Source organism: Erpetoichthys calabaricus, chromosome 1 (genome assembly GCF_900747795.2).
Source record: "Erpetoichthys calabaricus chromosome 1, fErpCal1.3, whole genome shotgun sequence".
Taxonomy (NCBI): domain Eukaryota; kingdom Metazoa; phylum Chordata; class Cladistia; order Polypteriformes; family Polypteridae; genus Erpetoichthys; species Erpetoichthys calabaricus.
In genome coordinates this window covers 334,151,885-334,172,290 of record NC_041394.2, presented here as the reverse complement: position 1 = coordinate 334,172,290, position 20,406 = coordinate 334,151,885, and the positions used below count along the sequence as shown (strand labels likewise).

Below are 20,406 nucleotides of genomic sequence, written 5' to 3'. Positions count from 1 at the left end.
TTAACCCTCACTTATTCTGTTTTCTTCTTGGTACTCAAATGTGGCACTTGGTGCCACGGCCCACCTGCCAAGTTGTTTTGCCTGCCTAAGGAAAAGTCATCCCACATGGAGGATCGCAGGAATCATGGGAAAGAGGGGTCCTTTCATCGGATTGGCTGGCCCAGCACTGTTTCAGCCGTGGAATGGCCAAATGGGGGAGGCAGCTTGAAGGATGAGGTCTCCAGGACTCTACACAAATCCAAATCTTATTATGGGATATATCATCTACTGTTAAATTCTGCTCTGTACTTCTAAAATTTATATTTTTTATTTCTTACTATATTGAGGAATTGTTCTGTTCTGTGTACTGTATTGTATTGTATTGACACCCACTGCACGCCCAACCTACCTGGAAAGGGGTCTCCCTTTGAACTGCCTTTCCCAAGGTTTCTTCCATTTTTTTCCCTACAAGGTTTTTTTTGGGAGTTTTTCCTTGTCTTCTTAGAGAGTCAAGGCTGGGGGGCTGTCAAGAGGCAGGGCCTGTTAAAGCCCATTGCGGCACTTCCTGTGTGATTTTGGGCTATACAAAAATAAACTGTATTGTATTGTATTGTATATCCATTTATTGCACCATTTTAGTGACAACTCGATCATTATGAGGTCAAAATAAATATACTGAGCGTTCTATGGATTTTAGTGCACCTGGCCAACTGATACTGTGAGTTGGAGCAACAAGGACTTGTGTGTATGTTCACTTCTTCTGCTGTATCGAGTTCATGGCTGCTATGATTTTTGTAAATCAACCAGATATAACTATTTCTGAAGTTTCGATTCCATTTCCTGCACAACCAGAATGAAGACTTAAATACTTCACAGGGCTTTGTGAGCTCACCACTACTTTTTAACCACCTGCCCAACTGGTGTGTATAACCTTATCTGAGGGCAGTCAAACACCATCGACTCAGTGTCAATTTGCAAATTAAAAGTGAAAAAAGGCACTTGAAACAAATACAAAAATATATTCAACAATTTCTATATATGTACTAATTAACAAATTGGTAGTGTACAAAACTGAGCAGTCTGATTCAGACAAAAGAGAGTTATTGTCTTAAACCAAAGTGAATAAATAAAATCATAATTAATAAATGAAAAATGAAAATAATTGCAAATAATGTTAGCACAGTGCTGCCAAAAAAGAAGGGAAAAAATAAACATTTGATCAACAAGTGATAAATATGACAAACAAAACTGAAAACAATATGTTCTATAAGGTGTCTATAAGGGACGCCCCTGATGCATATGTTCCTGGGGAGCAGCCATGGGTGACGTTGGTGCCTCAGTTTCCTGCAGGGCTCCGTTGGAGATGGAACTCTCCACAACCCTGTGGGGATCTGGGGTGGCTGCAAGGAAGTGCTGCATGGATCTACAGCCCCGCCCGGAAATGCAATTAGCAACAGGTGATCAAGCACCTGGAGCACTTCTGGGAGGGCTATAAAAAGGGCCAGCATCCACCTCTCAGGAGCCAGAATCGGGAGGAAGAGGACGATGTTGCCTGTGAGGAGTGGTGGTGCCAGAGGAGAAGTGTTTTGTGTTGCCTTTAGTGCTTTTGGGGCTGTGTTGCGGCTGGAGGGATTACGGGGAAGACGTGCCATCCAGCTGAAGAAAAATAAAAGTACTTGTGTGTTTTTACACGTGCCTCTGCGTCAGTCTGTGCTGGGTTGGGTGCTATATAGCGCCATTAACAAAGGTTATAGAAGAAAAGCATAATCTGATTTGAGCTATGCTTGACACAGCAGGCTGGGTAACCTGTTTTCCTATAAAGCAATTATTGTAATATGACCACACCTAAACATAAACATACATTTTTAAGTAATTACAATTTCTCAAATAAATGTTTTGACACTTTTTTTTAAATTTTATTGATTTTATTAAAATCAAATAACATTCCATACAAATAACTCAAGTTTACAAAAAAAAGGTTCGAAACAAATCAACTCCCACCCCTGAGAAACAGAGCAAGGCCAGCAGAGTAAAACTGTAAGTTAGTAAAAATAAGTAAATAAATAAATAAATGAATAAAGATAAATGGAGTAAAAGATGGGAGAGAACCTTCTTCCTCAATTTAAAAGCTTATTCTAAAATGTTATTGATTAGATCCTGCCAGGCTTTGAAAAAGTTTTGTTCAGATCCTCTAAATGAGGATTTTTTCCAGTTTTAAATAGTATGCAACATCAGTTACCCGCTGACTTAAAAGAGGTGAGTTAAGATTCTTCCGGTTGAGTAAGATAAGTCTACGTGCCAGTAGTGTAGTAAAGGCAATCACAGTTTGTTTGTCCTTCTCCACGTTAAGACCATCTGGGAGTATACCAAACACAGCTGTTAGTGGATTAGGAGGGATTTGTGAGAATTAGATTTTTAGCAATTTCAAATAGTTAGGAGGGATTGTGACACCAAGGGTTTCTGAAAGGCATTTAAAGATTTTGGTTCTGAATGATGTTAATTTGGTGCAAACCCAGAACATGTGACCTAGTGAGGCTGGAGCTTGATTGCAACGTTTGCAGGTTGGATCTTGCCCTGGAAACATTTTAGACAATTTTAAGTGAGACAGATGTGCTCGATATATATAATTTTGAGTTGAATAATTGTATGTTTTGTACGGAGCCCAAGAGGGGACATGGGAGAAAAAAAAAATAATGGGTGAAAAAAAAAAAAGATACACTTTTGCGAGATCTTGCAGAACTTTTCAACGCAAATATACTTCCAGGTCATTTGCTCACTATATAAATGACAAGGATGGGACACACATTAGCTTCTCTGTGCTTGGCCTCAGCAGGTTAGGTTAATTAGCTGTTTATAACTGCACTGAGGGGCAGCAGTAACAGTGCTCGCCAGCAAACACAGAGACAATGGAGGAGAAGATAAAAATGACAAATGGAGCGCTTCGGTCCTGATACACCAAAGCCTGAAAAGTCATGGAGGAGGATTTGTTAGATTTCTTGTGGTCGAGAGACATCCCAGAACAGGACATTGTGAACATGCAAAGAGACAAGGTGGGCTGAAATTCCTTTCATTATCTTAAGTGCTTGTATATATTTTGAACCAAATGTTAATGTCAAACAACAAGACTCAGTATGACAGTTCAGTAACCACATAGCTATCGTTGTTAACGTTTTCTTAAAACTGTATTTTGGAAAGTTTTCATTTGCTTTATGTCAATTTATGCAATTTTCTAGTTTACTAAGTTAAGAAACATTAACTTAACGCTACCTCGTAGATAACTAACACAGTATGACACACGCTATAGAGGCTGCTATACCCATCATTTATTTAATTCTGACCAAATTTACAAATATAATTTAGCAAAATTTCTCTCTTGGTCCAAATATTAATGTTGGTCAGATCTAAATAAAACGTAATTTATGCAACCCAGGCAATTACAGCACAAAGCTGATTACACATTTTATTTCCAGTTATTTAACTTGTCCAATTACTTTTGAGCCCCTGAAATGAAGGGATTGTGTTAAAAAAATGCTTTAGTTGCCTCACATTTTTATGCAATCGTTTTGTTCACCCCACTGAATTAAAGCTGAAAGTCTGCATTTCAACTGCATCTGAGTTGTTTCATTTAAAATTCATTGTGGTAATGTACAGAACCATAATTAGAAAAAAGTTGTCTCTGTCCAAATATTTATGGACCTAACTGTATATATATTTTCAATTTCATTGTTCCTTTGTAAAAGTGACAATGACAATAAAGATCGATCTATCTATCTATCTATCTATCTATCTATCTATCTATCTATCTATATATATATATATATATATATATATATAGATAGAGAGAGAGAGAGAGAGAGAGAGAGAGAGAGAGAGCAATTAACAAATTGGTAAAGTGCTAAATTGAGCAGTCTGATTCAGACAAAAGTGAATGTCTTAAACCAAAATGATTAAATTAAATCATAATTAACAAATGAAAAGTTAGTAAAATTGCAAATAATATTAACACAGTGTTGCCAGAAAAAGAAGGGAAAAATAAACATTTCATCAACAGGTGACACATATGGTAAACAAAACTGAAAACAATATATCATGTAAGGACATTGCATATCTAAACCTTAACCTCCTTTGAGCTATGCTCAACACAGCAGGCTGGGTAACTGGTTTTCCTATAAAGCAGTATCTATACTATGACCACACTTAACATTCAAGTTTGAGTAATTACAATTTCTTGAATAAATGTTTTTGACATATTTTTTTTTTTTTGGCTCGGACATATTTGACCCCACATTATCAAGAATGCCTGAGAAAATTGAATGATAATTGATCTTTTCATCAATTTTCTGTGCCCACTTGGGATGTGGTTGAGCTGGAGATTATCCAAATAGTTGGCATGATGCAACTAATTATCCTCCAGGTTTAGGACACATTCATGCACAAATGGATGAATTCAAACCACTTGGTAAGATCGAGCTGTTTGAGATTTGGCATTACAGCAAAGCATTTGTAGGAAACATCCTGAACCATCAGAAAAGATCAATATAAATAAAATATAGTTTTATTAGTAGTATTATTGTTATTATTATTATGTTGTTTTAGCTCAGTGTAATTTACTACTTATAACTAGTGCCGCTGTATTGTGCTGTTCAGCAGTGACATCACTCAATCTAGTTTTGGACAAGAATGTGTTGGGGCTCTGCCCACCACCTAATCTCTCAGTTTCCGCCCCTCTGTGCCAGTCTACTAATGTTTGTCTCTGACAGCTTTGATGTTTCACTTCTATGCATTTTTCTTCCACAGCTTCTCCTTAAAATCCACAGGCAGGTATAACCGAGGTACCTGGAGGGTGGACGGACATCAAGCCAGCAGATAGCAATGTGAACGCAATCTGTAACGAGGTGAGTGTAATTATTTTAAAATGGGATAAATAATGGATGGATGGGAGTTATTATTATTACTTATTATTTGGCTGAAGTCCTTAGCACTGGATGTGAGAGATACAGTTGTTTACATTTTCATTGTTTTTCCCAATTAGAGCACAGGCAGGTCAAGTGACTTGCACACAGGCTCATAGTGTCAGTAGTGCGATTTAAACCCACAGACTCAGCTCTAAAGTTTAAAATCTTAAGCATTACACCTCACTGCCTGCCTGTTACACAAAATCCCTTTTTTCTTGGCATATTGAGTGTTTCAAAATCCTGACATTTGTTTGGTCTTGTTAAGTATCGAACTTTTACTTGGCACAAACACTTAAAGGTAATATTTCTTCAATCCCACATCCCTATTGTCTAATTTTGGAGTTTTACCAAATGATTACACATAATTGTTTTTTTTTTATGTGGGTGTGTGTGTGCCTTTTCATTTTTCATATATAAGACACTTTTTAAATACATTTTTAATGCAGAGTATTGTGGTTTGATATGGAGTTAAAAAGGGAGAACTAAAAGTTCCATACTTTTAATTTACAAAATTATATTGTTACACATGCATTTAGATAAAAAAAATTCACAAGTTACATAGTATTTCAGATCAAAAAAAAGCAGAATAAGTCAAAGTCACTGTGAAGTCCGAGTCAGTGTCACGGCTACACAGCTCTGCCTGTATTTGTTTTTAAAGGACGGATTGAGGTTCCTGAAAATTGACACCTCTGTCTGAAACAAAAGCTTTCCACTGTTGATTAACATTAGTAAACCCTAAAATGAAACGTTAAATGTGTTTATTTTATTATTAGAAATCGCTAATATTAAAAGCGCTATATAAATGTAATGAATTATTATTATTATTATTATATTCATCTGTTGTTCCTCATTGTATTATTCTGCATTAGTGTGACAATTTCTACAATCGTTATAAAATGATGTTATACTAAAAACATTTATCAAAACTAAAATATTGTAATTATTGTGATGTTGTTGATTTGGACCAGAGAGAGAAAGAGGGGGAGACACCCACACTGTGCAAACCTCTCGGCGGGGAGTACATGGAGGGAGTGAGAAATACAAAGCACTCGCCTACACCTTTTGCAAAAATCCCTCTTCATTTTTTTAAGAACGAGAACCTTAGCAGGGATGCCATTGATCCCAAAGCGCAGTATGGCAGCTTCTAGTGTGAAAATATCTGCCATAGATTACAAATCTTTAATATATATATATATATTGTGGCACCCGGCATGAACCCCAGCCGGGATGCCCAGGAGGAACACGAGGGGGTGCCCACCCTGGTTGCCTTGGGGGCCACGGGTACAGAGCTTGGAAGCTCAACCCTGTAGGTGCCCGTGGTCACCGCCAGGGGGCGCCCTGTTGCCTTGGGAGCCCTGGACCTCAGCACTTCCGTCACACCCGGCAGTGCTGGGGGAAAGAGGATTGGGGATACCTGGAGGACTTCCGGATACACCGCCAGAGCTTCCGCCACACAGGGGTGTGGCTACAGAAGCTCCTCAGGATGCACCTGGAGTCCATCCGGGGTGTATAAAAGGGGCCGCCTCCCTCCAGTCATTGGCAAGAGTCAGGTGGAAGTAGGATGGAGCTCAGAGGAGAGGAGTGGAGGTGGACCAGAGACTGAAGGCATTGTGTTGTGTGGCCAAGGACTTAAGGGGTGATTGGTGCTGCGGCACTGGGTTGTGCACTTGAACAATGTATATAGTGTATAATAAACGTGTGTGTGGTGAAACCAACATGTCTACCTGTCTGTGTCCGGGCTGTTCCCCACAAATATATATATATATATAGTGACAGGTAGAGGTCTCCGTGACCACTTTAACCCTCAGACTAGACGTCAGACACCAGGTAAAAGTCCAAATATTTCTTTTATTTAGACAATAATGTGCACAAAGCACCCTCCACTCCCCAATACTCATATAACTAATCAATACACAATAATCAGTCCTCCACTCCCAGACGCGTTGCCACCCTTCCACCCAGCTCAGCTCAATGTCTGGGATTTCCCATCGTCCTTTTATACACCCTGACCCGGAGGTGTTCCTGTCCAATCCATCCACAGTTCCTTATCCCTTCCGGGTCAGGGTAAACAGTCCTTTTCTTCAACCCGGGAGCACATTGTTTCTTCCTGTCACGTGACCGTGACGTACTCCCGGGTTATAGGGCGTATAATAGTCCACGAGCCTCCCTACAGTGACTACCGGTGGCCCCCAAGGTATCCAGCAGGGCTGTGTATAAAAACTACATAGTCCATGCGGCCTTGCTGGAACTCGGGGCACGTCCACGCTGCTGGGAGAGCTCCTCCTGGCGGCCTGGGGGTGAGGACCGGAGTAAAAAGCCGGCATTCCTTCACAAATATATATATATATATATATATATATATATATATATATATATATATACTGAATATATTGAGATCTCTCATAAGAAATTTAATATACTTTTGTTTTCCAGATGTTGTCAGCTTATGGGTTTTATAGTAAAGTCTCCCTTTAGGATTCAATATTCGGACAGATTGCAATGACTTCATTGTTGTAACAGCAGTTCTAATATTCATATTGTAGTGACTACAGAGGGTGAGACGGTTTACTGAATAACATGAAACTGAAGAAAATAGTCAAAACCTTTCCCCTGCCTGCTGTTTGGGGTCACTATGTTGTCTTCACCCCCTTTTTTAACAGTGCCCTTTGAATTACTTTCCCTGTTAACTTCTTCCTCTATCTCCTTATCCACACACCCAACTCCCTGTCGTGCGCACCTCTTCTCTGTTTATACAGTCAAAAGCAACTCAGACCTTCTCCTAAAAGGTGCATGCTCCTCTAAAACACTGTACATAGAAAACATTCTGAGAATTGATTAAAAGGCATCACAATATTCATGTAGGCAGAATCAGAAGATAAAGAGCTGCTCTCATTCACATACATTTTTGAGTCTGGATTTAACTAAGCTGAACCTGGAAAAACTTCTCTCAGCAGTCGCTGCTGATGCCAGTGATGGGGCAGCAATTTCCAGCAATTCCAATAGCACTGGAAACAATAGCATCAAACTCTTAATATATCCAGCATTGCTTGGGTGCTGCTCTGTCGGCAGATGCATGCAGAATAAAGTACTCTTTGCTCTGTCAGGAGACCCAGTCCATCTGCACTCGAATGGGTCTGCCATGTCAGGCCATCTCTGGTCCTCTCATAGGCAGACCCACATGGAGACAGACAAGGAGATGCATTCTCACCCACAGTTTTACGATGCATTGTTTGGTTGTTAGTGCACTTGAGTTGATGGGGAAACAATGCTGTGTGCTTGCAACACAGCTTTGTAAAGATCTTTAATATTTTTTTAAAGTGTGGAGCACCTGACCACTGTAACAAGCCAACTAGAAAAGCTGGCATTACAAGTACAACTAACATCTATATCATAACATAATACAGTCATATGAAAAAGTTTGGGAACCACCCTTAATTCTTTGGATTTTTGTTTATCATTGGCTGAGCTTTCAAAGTAGCAACTTCCTTTGAATATATGACTTGCCGTTTGGAAACAGTGGTATTACAGCAGTGACATTAAGTTTAATGGATAAACAGAAAATATGCAATATGCATCATAATTAAATTAGACAGGTGCATAGCTTTCGGCACCCCAACAGAGATATTACATCAATACTTAGTTGAGCTTCCTTTTTCAAATATAACAACCTCTTGACACCTCCAATTGCCTGTGATGAGTGTCTGGATTCAGATTGGAGGTATTTATGACCATTCTTCCATACAAAATCTCTCCAGTTCTATTAAATTTGATGGCTGCCAAGCATGGACAGCCTGCTTCAAATCATCCCATAGATTTTCGATGATATTCAAGTCAGGGGACTGTGACGGCCATTCCAGAACATTGTACTTCTCCCTTTGCTTGAATGCCTTTGTAGATTTCGAACTGTGCTTTGGGTCATTGTCTTCTTGTAATATCCAACCCCTGCGTAACTTCTACTTTGTGACTGATGCTTGAACATTATCCTGAAGAATTTGTTGATATTGGGTTGAATTCATCCGACCCTCGACTTTAGCAAGGGCCCCAGTCCCTGAACTAACCACACAACCCCATAGCATGATGGAACCTCCACCAAATTTGCCAGTAGGTAGTAGGTGTTTTTTTTGGAATGCAGTGTTCTTCTTCCACCATGCAAAGCGCTTTTTCTTATGACCAAATAACTCAATTTCTGTCTAATCAGTCCAAAGCACTTTGTTCCAAAATGAATCTGGCTTGTCTAAATGAGCATTTGCATACAAGAAGCAACTCTGTTTGTGGCGTGAGTGCAGAAAGGGCTTTTTTCTCATCACCCTGCCATACAGATGTTCTTTGTGCAAATTGAGAAGAATTGTAGAACGATGTACAGATACACCATCTGCAGCCAGATGTTCTTGCAGGTCTTTGGAGGTGATCTGTGGGTTGTCTGTAACCATTCTCACAATCCTGCGCATGTGCCGCTCCTGTATTTTTCTTGGCCTGCCAGACCTGCTGGGTTTAACAGCAACTGTGCCTGTGGCCTTCCATTTCCTGATTCCATTCCTTACAGATGAAACTGACAGTTTAAACCTCTGAGAGAGCTTTTTGTAGCCTTCCCCTAAACCATGAGACTGAACAATCTTTGTTTTCAGATCTTTGGATAGTTGCTTTGAGGATCCCATGCTGTCACTCTTCAGAGGAGAGTCAAAGGGAAGCACAACTTGCAACTGACCACCTTAAATACCTTTATATATTTTGGCTGGGATTGGCTCCAGCAGACCCCCATGACCCTGTGTTTGGATTCAGCGGGTTGGAAAATAGATGGATGGATGTCTATGAAGTTAAAGGCTTTAACGAGCTAATCCAACCAATTTGGTGTTGCAAGTAATCAGCATTGAGCAGTTACATGCATTCAAATCAGCAACATTACAACGGGACCCACATTTTTGCACAGCCATTTTCACATTTGATTTAATTTCATACAACTAAATATTGCATCACTAAAAATCTTTGTTCAGAAAACACCTCAGTACTCAGATGTTCCTAGGAAATTAAAGACCTACCACTGTTATCTTTTTTGTTGAAAGTAAATTATTATGCAGGCCGAGAGGGGTTCCCAAACTTTTTCATATGACTGTATAAAAACAACTTACATGTTACTGTACAGTTTGTGGAGAGTTAAATGCAATAATGATCGTAATGGTTTTCATTTCCATATGAGAAAGCAATCAATAGGCTACCAAGTTTTAACAAGGCCTGCTTCTTGTAGCCTTTTCTCTGCTTGGAGGTGATCAGTCAGGGTGTGGATGAGGTTTTTTTTTTTTGTTAAATCAAATGATTATTTAAAAACTGTGCATTGTGTTTACTCAGGTTGTCTCTTGTATTATATTAAATTTGTTTCTCAATCAGAAACAATTAAGTGTTGTGAACAGCAAAAATAGCTTTTTCTTTGCATTTTAGTAATATTAGCTTTGTAGGAGCTTTTGAACAAAATATGGAAATTGCCTATAGCGTTTGTTCTTTTTGTCTGGCCATCCTTCTGTACCAGCGGTCCAACTTTCAAAATTTTGAAATACAAAAAAAAAAGAAGCTCTTATTTTAAAAAGCATTAAAAACATTTTGAAATACAGAAACATTCTTTGCAGCCTCAAATTTACTATTTCAAATTTACATTATAAAAGACTATTTCAGTTTACATACTTATTTATATTTTAATCCCTGATCCATTATTTATTGCAAAATAGATCCATCCATCCATTCTCCAAACCGCTGAATCCGAACACAGGGTCACGGGGGTCTGCTGGAGCCAATCCCAGCCAACACAGGGCACAAGGCAGGAACCAATCCCGGGCAGGGTGCCAACCCACCGCAGGACATACACAAACACACCAAGCACACACTAGGGCCAATTTAGAATCGCCAATCCACCTAACCTGCATGTCTTTGGACTGTAGGAGGAAACAGGAGTGCCCGGAGGAAACCCATGCAGACACGGGGAGAACATGCAAACTCCACGCAGGGAGGACCCGGGAAGCGAACCCGGGTCTCCTAACTGCGAGGCAGCAGCGCTACCACTGTGCCACCGTAAAATAGATGAGTTATTATAATAACGATGTATTACATTAGTAGCTTGAGCGAAACTCAGGTTCACCAACTCACTTCTCCTTCTGCTTAAAGTCATACAAGCTGAGTAAAATAAATCCATCCATCCATTATCCAACCCGCTACATCCTAACTACATGGTCACGGGGGTCTGCTGGAGCCAATCCCAGCCAACACAGGGAGCAAGGCAGGAAACAATCCTGGACAGGGCACCAGCCCACTGCAGAGTGTATACACACACACTAGGGACAATTCAGTATCACCAATGCACCTAACCTGCATGTCTTTGGACTGTGGGAGGAAACCCACGCAGACACAGGAAGAACATGCAAACTCCATACAGGGAGGACCCAGGAAGCGAACCTAGGTCTCCTTACTGCAAGGCAGCAGTACTACCCACTGCGCCACCGTGCCCCTGAGTAAAATAAATGATATTTATAAACATGAAAGGTAAATAAAAATGCAAAGCAAAGATTGAAAAAAGTCCATTTATTTTTCTAAAATGAGTTGAAGAGTAAACAAGCTCTGTAAGCTGTCACGCCCAAGTTGAGTAAACATTTGTAAATTATATTTACATTGCACACATTAAACGTCCTCACAGGTGGTGCAGTGGTAGTGCTGCTGCTTTGCAGTAAGGAGAGTGTGGAAGATTGTGGGGTCGCTTCCCGGTTCCTCCCTGTGTGGATAGCGCTTTGAGTATTGAGAAAAGCGCTATATAAATGTAATGAATTATTATTATTTTATTATTATCCTCAGTGCTACATTATCTGCAAATTGTAATATTTTAGTATTTCTCTAACACTATCATTTATTGACAAACACACAACATGACCCACTCTCCATCATGGTATGATGCAGACAAGCCTATTCTGTCTAACCGTCTCCTGGAATCAGTAATCCATGCATTTATTACGTCCCGGCTTGATTACTCTAATTCCTGCCTTTATGGCATCAGCAAAGCCACTCTTTCTAGACTACAACTGGTTCAAAATGCGGCTGCAAGGCTTCTAACAGGGAGTGGCAGAGGCCAACATATTACTCCAATTTTAAAAACCTTGCATTGGCTGCCGGTTAGATTCAGAATCGATTTTAAGATACTTCTCCTAACTTATAAGGCATTAAATGGTCTAGCCCCCGCCTATTTGAGTGTTTTGCTCCATCGATACAATCCCCCTCGCATTCTTAGATCTGCAGATCAGCTCCTTCTAACCGTTCCCAAGGCACGTTTCAAAGCTCGTGGTGAAAGGGCTTTCTCCGTCGGTGCACCCGGGCTCTGGAACTCCCTACCCTTAGTGGTTAGGCAAGCCACTTCAGTTGCCACATTCAAATTACGCTTAAAAACGCACTTCTTCACATTGGCTTTTAATTCTTAACTTGTTTCATTTTCTACTTGTTTTTCGCTATTTTCTCTATTTTATTGGGTCCTCTGACCTGTTTTTAGTTTCTTAGTTCAAATCTCCTAATGTTAGCTTTTAATATTTTGTTTTTAGTCCTGTTTGTTTTCACTGTACAGCGCTTTGGTCGGTTGTAATGCTGTGTTTTTAAGCGCTTAACAAATAAGTATGGTATGGTATGGTATGGTCAACAGATTTTAATTCTTCACTGGCTACTTCTTTATTTCTTTTGAGCTAGGATTTTAACTACATGATATTGTAAAATGTTATTTAAAAAGTTTTATCTTTAATCTAATAATATATGTAATTGCAGTACATTCTGCTATTTCTTAATTTTGGATATGATCCATTGCAAAGAAACTTAGCAAGAAAAATATAAATATAATTAAGCAAATAAACAAAAAAAAAGTTAAAAAAATCTCTAAAAGTACCTGACAATGCATACATTTTCAAACTTATTTCTAACTTTTATAAATTTACTAACAGGATCGATTTTGACACTTTTGTGATCATGACATTAACAGAGTAGGTACTGAAAACAGAGGAGTATTATGGCGAGAAGCTGAAGGAAATATTGTGTGATAGCCCTAAATCCAGAAGGCTTTTAACTCCAAGGTTCGACACGATGTTGAAGAATAAGAAGGCAAGAGCTTTCAAGAATTCACACCTCTGAAGTACAGAAGTCAGCAGGTGAATGGAACCAACCACTTGATTGAGGTAAACAGGTTTGCTCAGTGCCCTCTTATAAATGCAGATGATCGTTTTCTGCAAGCTGAGAGTACAAACAGACCGACGTGTGCCTTCTGTTAGTTTGTGTATCATTGTGGTGGGGCACATTCCAGGAGATATCTGATTTCATTTACAAAATTCCAGAGATTGAATGGCTTACATTATTCTATTCAAGGCTTTCACTTTCATCCATTAGGTGTAATTTTTAAAGTTTAAACTAATTGTGTGTTTAATATTTTCAAATACAACAAGATATAGGGCTGCACGGGGGCGCAGTGGGTAGCGCTGCTGCCTCGCAGTTAGGACAGCTGCAAACACATATAAACGAAACAATCAAATCGGTTGTGCTTTCTAAACAGCCTGAACTCAGAGGGGATATGGCCATCTCTATTGTGCACTTACCAGATGGTTCACATTCTTTCTCTGCTGTAAATTCGTGGGTACGCCTAGAAGATGACATGTTAACAAGCGTCGCTGAAGCACTAAAATTCCCTGATGATACAGTGGAATCAGCCTCGCCTGAATTCCTGACTTCAGCAACATCAGGCTGGTCAGTGGTGACACTGAGGCATCTTGTCTTTGTTTGAGGCATAGAGGCCTGACACTTCCGAGGTGTTTTGATATTCTGTAGCCATTTCAGGAGTTCCTGTAATGAGGAATACAAGGCGTGACTGCTCAGTCTAAAGCCCCTATAAAAACTCGTTAGTTACCCTCACTCTGTGTGGAGTTTGCATGTTCTCCCCGTGTCTGTGTGGGTTTCCGCCGGGTACTCCAGTTTCCTCCCACAGTCTAAAGACATGCAGGTTAGGTGCATTCTAAATTGGCCCCAGTGTGTGCTTGGTGTGTGGGTGGGTGTGTGTGTGCCCTGTGGTGGGCTGGCGCCCTGCCCAGGGTTTGTTTCCTGCCTTGCGCCCTACTGTATGTTGGCTGGGATTGGCTCCAGCAGACCCCTGTGACCCTGTAGTTAGGATATAGCGGGTTGGATAATGGATGGACAAGATATATGTGAGTGTGATGTTTCACTCTCTCAGCACAGACAAATCTGGTATTCCTATTGTGGCCTTGCCTGTTGGCCTTTCCACATTTTGATGGCATTTGGTGTTTGCCATACAGGTTCAAATTGGATATAAAGATTCCCTGCACCTGAAAGCTCACCAAAGTCTGACAAAGGTCATCATTCGATCATCGAAGAAGAAAAAATTTGGCGATAAGCTAGAGCCATTCTAATTTTGTGTTGTAAAATAGTTATGGTAGGATTTTACTGTTTTGCTCTATCAACCTTTTTTTGTAAAATCATAATGCATAAATCAATTAAATAGATTATCTTTGAAACTTGCTTAATATCTTACTTTAGGTTTATTTAAGTTGTGGGTTTGGCCTGCATATCTCTCCTATTAGCACCCTCTCCACCGAATTAGGATTTGGTCATTAAGATGTCTGCTCACACTGAATGTTGTTGCTTCAAGTTACGGTCACTTGGATCATACTCTGGTGATTGTAATGTGACTCACACTCAAAAAGTAGGACGTCTGAAATTTTAGAGGATTTTAAGATCTTTTATTTGGCAGTATATTTAAATTGGCTTGGTGGTTCAGATGTAGCACTGCTGCCTTGCAACCAGGAGACTTCTTTCTAGGTTTGTGTGAGTTTCTTCCAGGTGCTTCAGTTTCGGCCTACAATTTAAAGACAGGCAGATTTGGGATGATAGATTGGCCCCTGATGTGTGTGTGTGTGTGTGTGTGTGTGTGTGTGTGTGTGTGTGTGTGTGTGTGTGTGTGTGTGTGTGTGTGTGTGTGTGATTGTTCATCCTGTGATGGGCTTGCACTCTGTCCATGGTTTGTTCCTGCCTTGCACATGATGCTTACTGGGTTAGCTGCCCTGTGAACCTGCTCAAGATATGTGGGTTTTGAAAATGAATGGATGGATATAACATGGGGAGAAATTCCAATTCCAATTAATATTAGAGACTTTAAAACATTTCCTTGAGTAGTTTCATTATGGGCAATTTTTAGTAAATATTCTGAAAGGTGTATCTACTCTTATTCAAGTACGGCTGTTGAGTATTTTATACAAGTTTCTATCTATCTATCTATCTATCTATCTATCTATCTATCTATCTATCTACACTATACAAATGTCTTAAGTCCAATAAAATTATTTTTTAAAGCTATTTGTCTGTTCAGTAAGTGTTTGCTTTTGAAAACACTGCAAAATATTTCAATAAGCACAAATAAATATTAGGTGGCATGGTGGTGCAATGGTAGTGGCACTGCCTTGTAATACGGAGACCGTGGTTCACATTCTGGGTCCTCTCTATGTAGAGTTTGGATGTTCTCCGCATGTCTGCATGAGTTTACTCCCACATTCGAAAGACAAGCAGGTTAGGTAGGTTGGTGATACTAAATTGGCCTGTGTGTGTGGCTGGGAGTGTGCTTTGTTCTCCCTGTGGTGGACTGGGGCCTTGTCCAGGATTTGTTCCTACCTTGTGCCCTGTGCTTGCTGGGATAGGCTCCAACAATCCTCTTTAGGACTAAGCAGGTAAGATAATGACATGACAAATAAATTTTGATGTAATAAAAGTAAAAAGAATACAGCTCATGGCTGTAACTCTTAAACCTCCAGGTCTTTCAATATGCGACTTGTCAAGCTGGTGGCTGTTTCTCCTTCATCCCATCTTGAACAGATCAAGGAATTAATACAAAAAGAGACGTTTTGATGACTTGGGATTTGGGACATGTTCTCTGTTTCAACCTCCACTTCCCTCATGTACCTCTAGCTAAGATCTCTCCTTAGGACATGTGGTGTTCCACTATCTTCTTCTCCTCCCTTGCCACCACCCCCCCCCCCCCTTAATTTCTCTTATTTTCATTGTTTCTATTTGAAACCTGGCGGCACGGTGGCACAGTGGGTAGAGCTGCTGCCTCGCAGCTGGGAGACCTGGGGACCTGGGTTTGCTTCCCGGGTCCTCCCTGCGTGGAGTTTGCATGTTCTCCCCGTGTCTGCGTGGGTTTCCTCCGGGCGCTCCGGTTTCCTCCCACAGTCCAAAGACATGCTGGTTAGGTGGATTGGCGATTCTAAATTGGCCCTAGTGTGTGGGTTTGTTTGTGTGTGTCCTGCGATGGGTTGGCACCCTGCCCGGGATTGCTTCCTGCCTTGTGCCCTGTGTTGGCTGGGATTGGCTCCAGCATTCTCCCGTGACCCTGTGTTCGGATTCAGCGGGTTGGAAAATGGATGGATGGATATTGGAAACCTGTCTTCACTCTTTATGTTGCTTTCTGTGGGACTGTATAAGGACCTTTGCCAACATACTCACTATGGAAGATGTGACCTCTCTTCCTTTGAGCTGTATTCAACACAGCAGGCTAGGTAACAGGTTTCCCCATTAGCTGTATCAGGGGTAGACAAAGCCGGTCCTGGAGGACCACAGTGGCTGCAGGTTTTCGTTCCAACCCAGTTGAAACCAATCCTTGCCAATTTCAGACCTTATTTATTGTTATGGCTTGTTAGTCTACAATGTTAGGTTTTTATTTTGTAGATATTTCCTTTCCAAGGATATCATCCAAATGATTTGATGCCTAAAACTGATCATTTTCAGTCTGTCACATTTTTTCTGTTAAGTGTTTTATTAAATCACTTGCACGATGAACACACACAGATATAAATGGAAACAAGCTAGATGAAGAACTGCTGGCCGCTTTGTTATTTACATCTTACTGTTAATAAGGAGCCATTAACACACTGAATGCAGCTGTTTAAGATTGAAATAAGTAATTAAGTGAGGGGAAACTTAGCAAGTGAGACCACTAAAATGAAGCAACAAACTATCACTTAAGCAATAAGTGCTTCATCAGCAATAATTGACTTCTCATTAAGAAACTGGGTTGCAACAAAAACCTGCAGGCTGCAGCCACTGCGGCTCTCCAAAATTGACACTGCCTAACCTTGAGCTATACTATGAGCACTCCCAAACATCAATATACATGTTTATTTAATTACCTGCAATTTATTAAAAACATGGTTCGCCGCTTTTTTTGGGGGGGATCGCGTTTCTCTCAAATTATCAAGAACACCTGACAAACATAATTGATGATGTACTTTATCCATCCATTTTCTGAACCTCTTTTGGAAGAAGGGCGTTATCCAAATATCAGGCACAAACCAGCCTTACGAAGACACATTGACGCTCACACGGGAAAAATTCAAACCACTTTGTTAAGATCGACCTCTTTGAGATTTGACAGGACACTCCAGCTTTTGAAGAAAATACCTATACCTGAATAAAAAAGAAAATTGACAAACCCTATAGAGACACACTATCATAGTCTAGAATTGTACCTTGTTTGCTGCATATTTTAGTCATTAAGCACTTTGAGCATGAGAGAAGCGCTGTGCAAATAAAATGTATTCGTATTATTAGTCGTATTACATCGTTTTAGCTCAAGGTGATTTACTACTTACAAGTACATGTAGTCCCGCTGTAATGTGCTGTTCAGTAGTAACGACACTCTAAACTTAAGGCCACGCCCTTGTTTTGGGCAAGAATGTGCTGGGACTCCGCCCACTAACCGCCCGTCTCCTGAAATCTGCCTCCGACAGCCTAGATGTTTCACTTCTGTTCATTTCTCTTCTTTCTGAAGTTTTCCTGAAAATCCGCAGGCAAGTATGGACGAGGTTTGTGGAGGGTGGACGGCCGTTAAACCAGCAGATGACCATGTGAAGGCAATTTGTAACCAGGTGAGTGTAATCCCTCAAGATGGGATAGATCTAAGTTATATGAATTTGTGTTATTTAAGGAGTGTAACGTTAGGTCACTTTTCCACTCTTTGGCACCAGACCGGGGCCGCTAGCTCGGTTGTGCGTTTTTTTTTTCCATTAAAATGTTTTTTAGCCTACTTTTAAGATAATTTAGCGTTTTGTGAAGTGTACGTTCCACTGGTGGGCGAGGACGGGGGGGGGGGGTACCTCAAAATTCCCATAAAAGCAGCGGAGATGTATCACAGACGGAGCAGCGACACTGGACGCGTCAACCCGCTGCTAAAGTCCGGGTGACTGGGTGGCCACCATTGAACCGATGTGGAGGTCTTGAGTTGTTTCACGGAATCGAGGCATGTATGGCAGACGGGTTACCTCTGACGCCGAATGAGTGGAGCGGGGCAAAACCGGCGGCGTGTGCGCGCAGGCGCAGGGACGAAACAGTCTTGCGCGCAAAGAATCTGCAGAAAACCGAGAGATGTGCACGATCGGCCCATGAAGCGGGTCCGGCCGCGGAAGAAACCATCACACCTTTTCCCAAATAGTGCTAAATCAATTCCACCGTCTTCCGAGCACCTGAGTCGTTACAATATTAACTGATTATTAGTTTCAAGCTATACGCGTGAGGCGCATAAAGATGACCTGACTAAATCAGCTGCACATGATCTGCTTTTTTATTTTACGTGTGATATTAATTTAATAACATAACCTTTGTCCTCCTAACGTCCACCCTTTTTAAAAAAAAAAAAAAAAAAAAAAGTGCCAGAATCTTCAGGGCGATGTCGTTTTGTTTCCTAAAGAAGGTTCCTGAAAGAACTATAATTTATTTAGATCTGAAAATGGCTCCATAAAGTGAATAATCCTGCAAAGATGGTAACAGATTTGTAAAATACCAACGGGTCACGATTTTAAATAGACTCTAGTTGCATGAAACGCAACACCAGCAAAGTTTAGTTTTTTCTTAATTTGTAGGCCTAAGTGTCCTGCTAGGTGGCCTACAATTTTAAACGTTTTCAGTTGTTTTTTGTTTTTTTTTTCTACATATTAGGAAGTTTTTCAAAGCACCCAGAACCACTTTATATGGATAATACCCTTCGCAGAATGAAAAGGTGCTTAGTCATACAATAGTTCCGTGAGGAACCACACAAGCCAGTAAAGAACCATAAAATGGCATTAAAGAGACAGTATTTTTAAGAGTGAATGGCATGTATGGACGTTTTGGTGGGCAGTTGCCCAAAAGTGGAGAAGGGGCAAAATCCTAGTGCATACATTTATCTGTGTGTTGTTGTAATATCTGGTCACAGTTTTGGAATCATTACAAACAATATCCACAAAACTGCAAAAACTCTGTTTGTCTATTACTTGTTAATTATGTTCAATTATCAAAAAGAGCGCTACACCTCCTCTGCTAACTTTCTTAATAAGGCACAAAGGCAAATTCAAGAATTCCCATCTAGTTACATGAAACACCAAATGGACCAGGACAGCAGGAGTTCACATCACAGCACGTCTACTTTTAATTTCCTTCATAAAGCCCCTATTGTGTGTCAAATTCTGTGTTTAGGAAGCCACTAGAACAGATCCTTATATACCATTGATCACTAGTCTTTTGTTTTTTGTGTATTAGACCTTAACCAAGGAAGAGTAAATGTATGTAAGTTTATAAAGTGCCCTCCAGAATGTCTGGGACAAAGATGCATTGTTTTTCTTGCTTTTACCCCTCTTACTTTCACGGTTCCCCCATTTCTGGGCACCATAATATTTGGGACACAGCAATGGCAGGTCTATTAAAGCTGTTGACATATTTAGGACTTTGTCGCATATTCCTTGCATGCAATGGCTACTTGAAGTCTGCCATTCACAGACATCACCAGGTGCCAAGGACCTTCTCTGGTGATGCTCTGCCAAGCCTCTAATTCAGCCATCTTCAGCTCCTGCTTGTCCCATTAAGTTTTCTATTCAGCATATGGAAGTCCTGCTTAATTGGATTTAAATCAGGTGATTGGCTTGGTCATTCAAGAATTTTCCATATTTTAGCTTTGAAGAAGGCCCATGTTGCTTTAGCAGTATTTTTGAGTTATTATCTTGTTGCAGGATGAAATGCTGTCCAGTGAGTTTGGAGACATTTACTGGAATCTGAGCAGCTCAGATGTTTCTGCACACCTCAGAATTAATTCTGCCACTGCCGTCAGCAGCTCCATCATCAGGGAAGAGAAGTGTGCCAGGACCTGTGGCAGCCATACATGCCCAAGTCATAACTCCCCCACTAGCATATTTAACAGATGAGGTGGTCTGCTTTGGATCTTGGGCAGTTCTGTGGTTTTAGCCTAAAGAAAACTTAAGACAAAATTTTTTTTACATGTTTATGAAAGACTGCAGCAAGCTTTGACACAGTGCAGTGGAACCAATAATCTCCTCACACAGACTGAGTTGTGACGCAAGATCATGGTAGGAGGGGTGTCTCAGATTGTTTGTTTTGTTACTTTCCCTTGGTTTAATTGATGGGTTGTTGCATTCATTTC

At 40.5% G+C, this 20,406-nt stretch overlaps 1 protein-coding gene across 3 annotated transcripts in view; it reads left to right on the top strand.

Moving 5' to 3' along the window:
- LOC114664714 (cystatin-B-like) overlaps positions 1 to 20,406 on the top strand; it is a 99,144-nt gene that overhangs the window by 76,070 nt on the left and 2,668 nt on the right. The window contains exon 1 of one of the 3 annotated variants that reach the window (XM_028818949.2): positions 17,685 to 17,866. The exons of the other annotated variants lie outside the window; for them this stretch is intronic. Within the exon in view, the coding sequence (XP_028674782.1) occupies positions 17,795 to 17,866 (72 nt within the window). The 5' untranslated portion in view covers positions 17,685 to 17,794. Of the gene's footprint in view, positions 1 to 17,684; positions 17,867 to 20,406 lie in introns of those variants that run through there. 3 annotated transcript variants of the gene reach the window in all.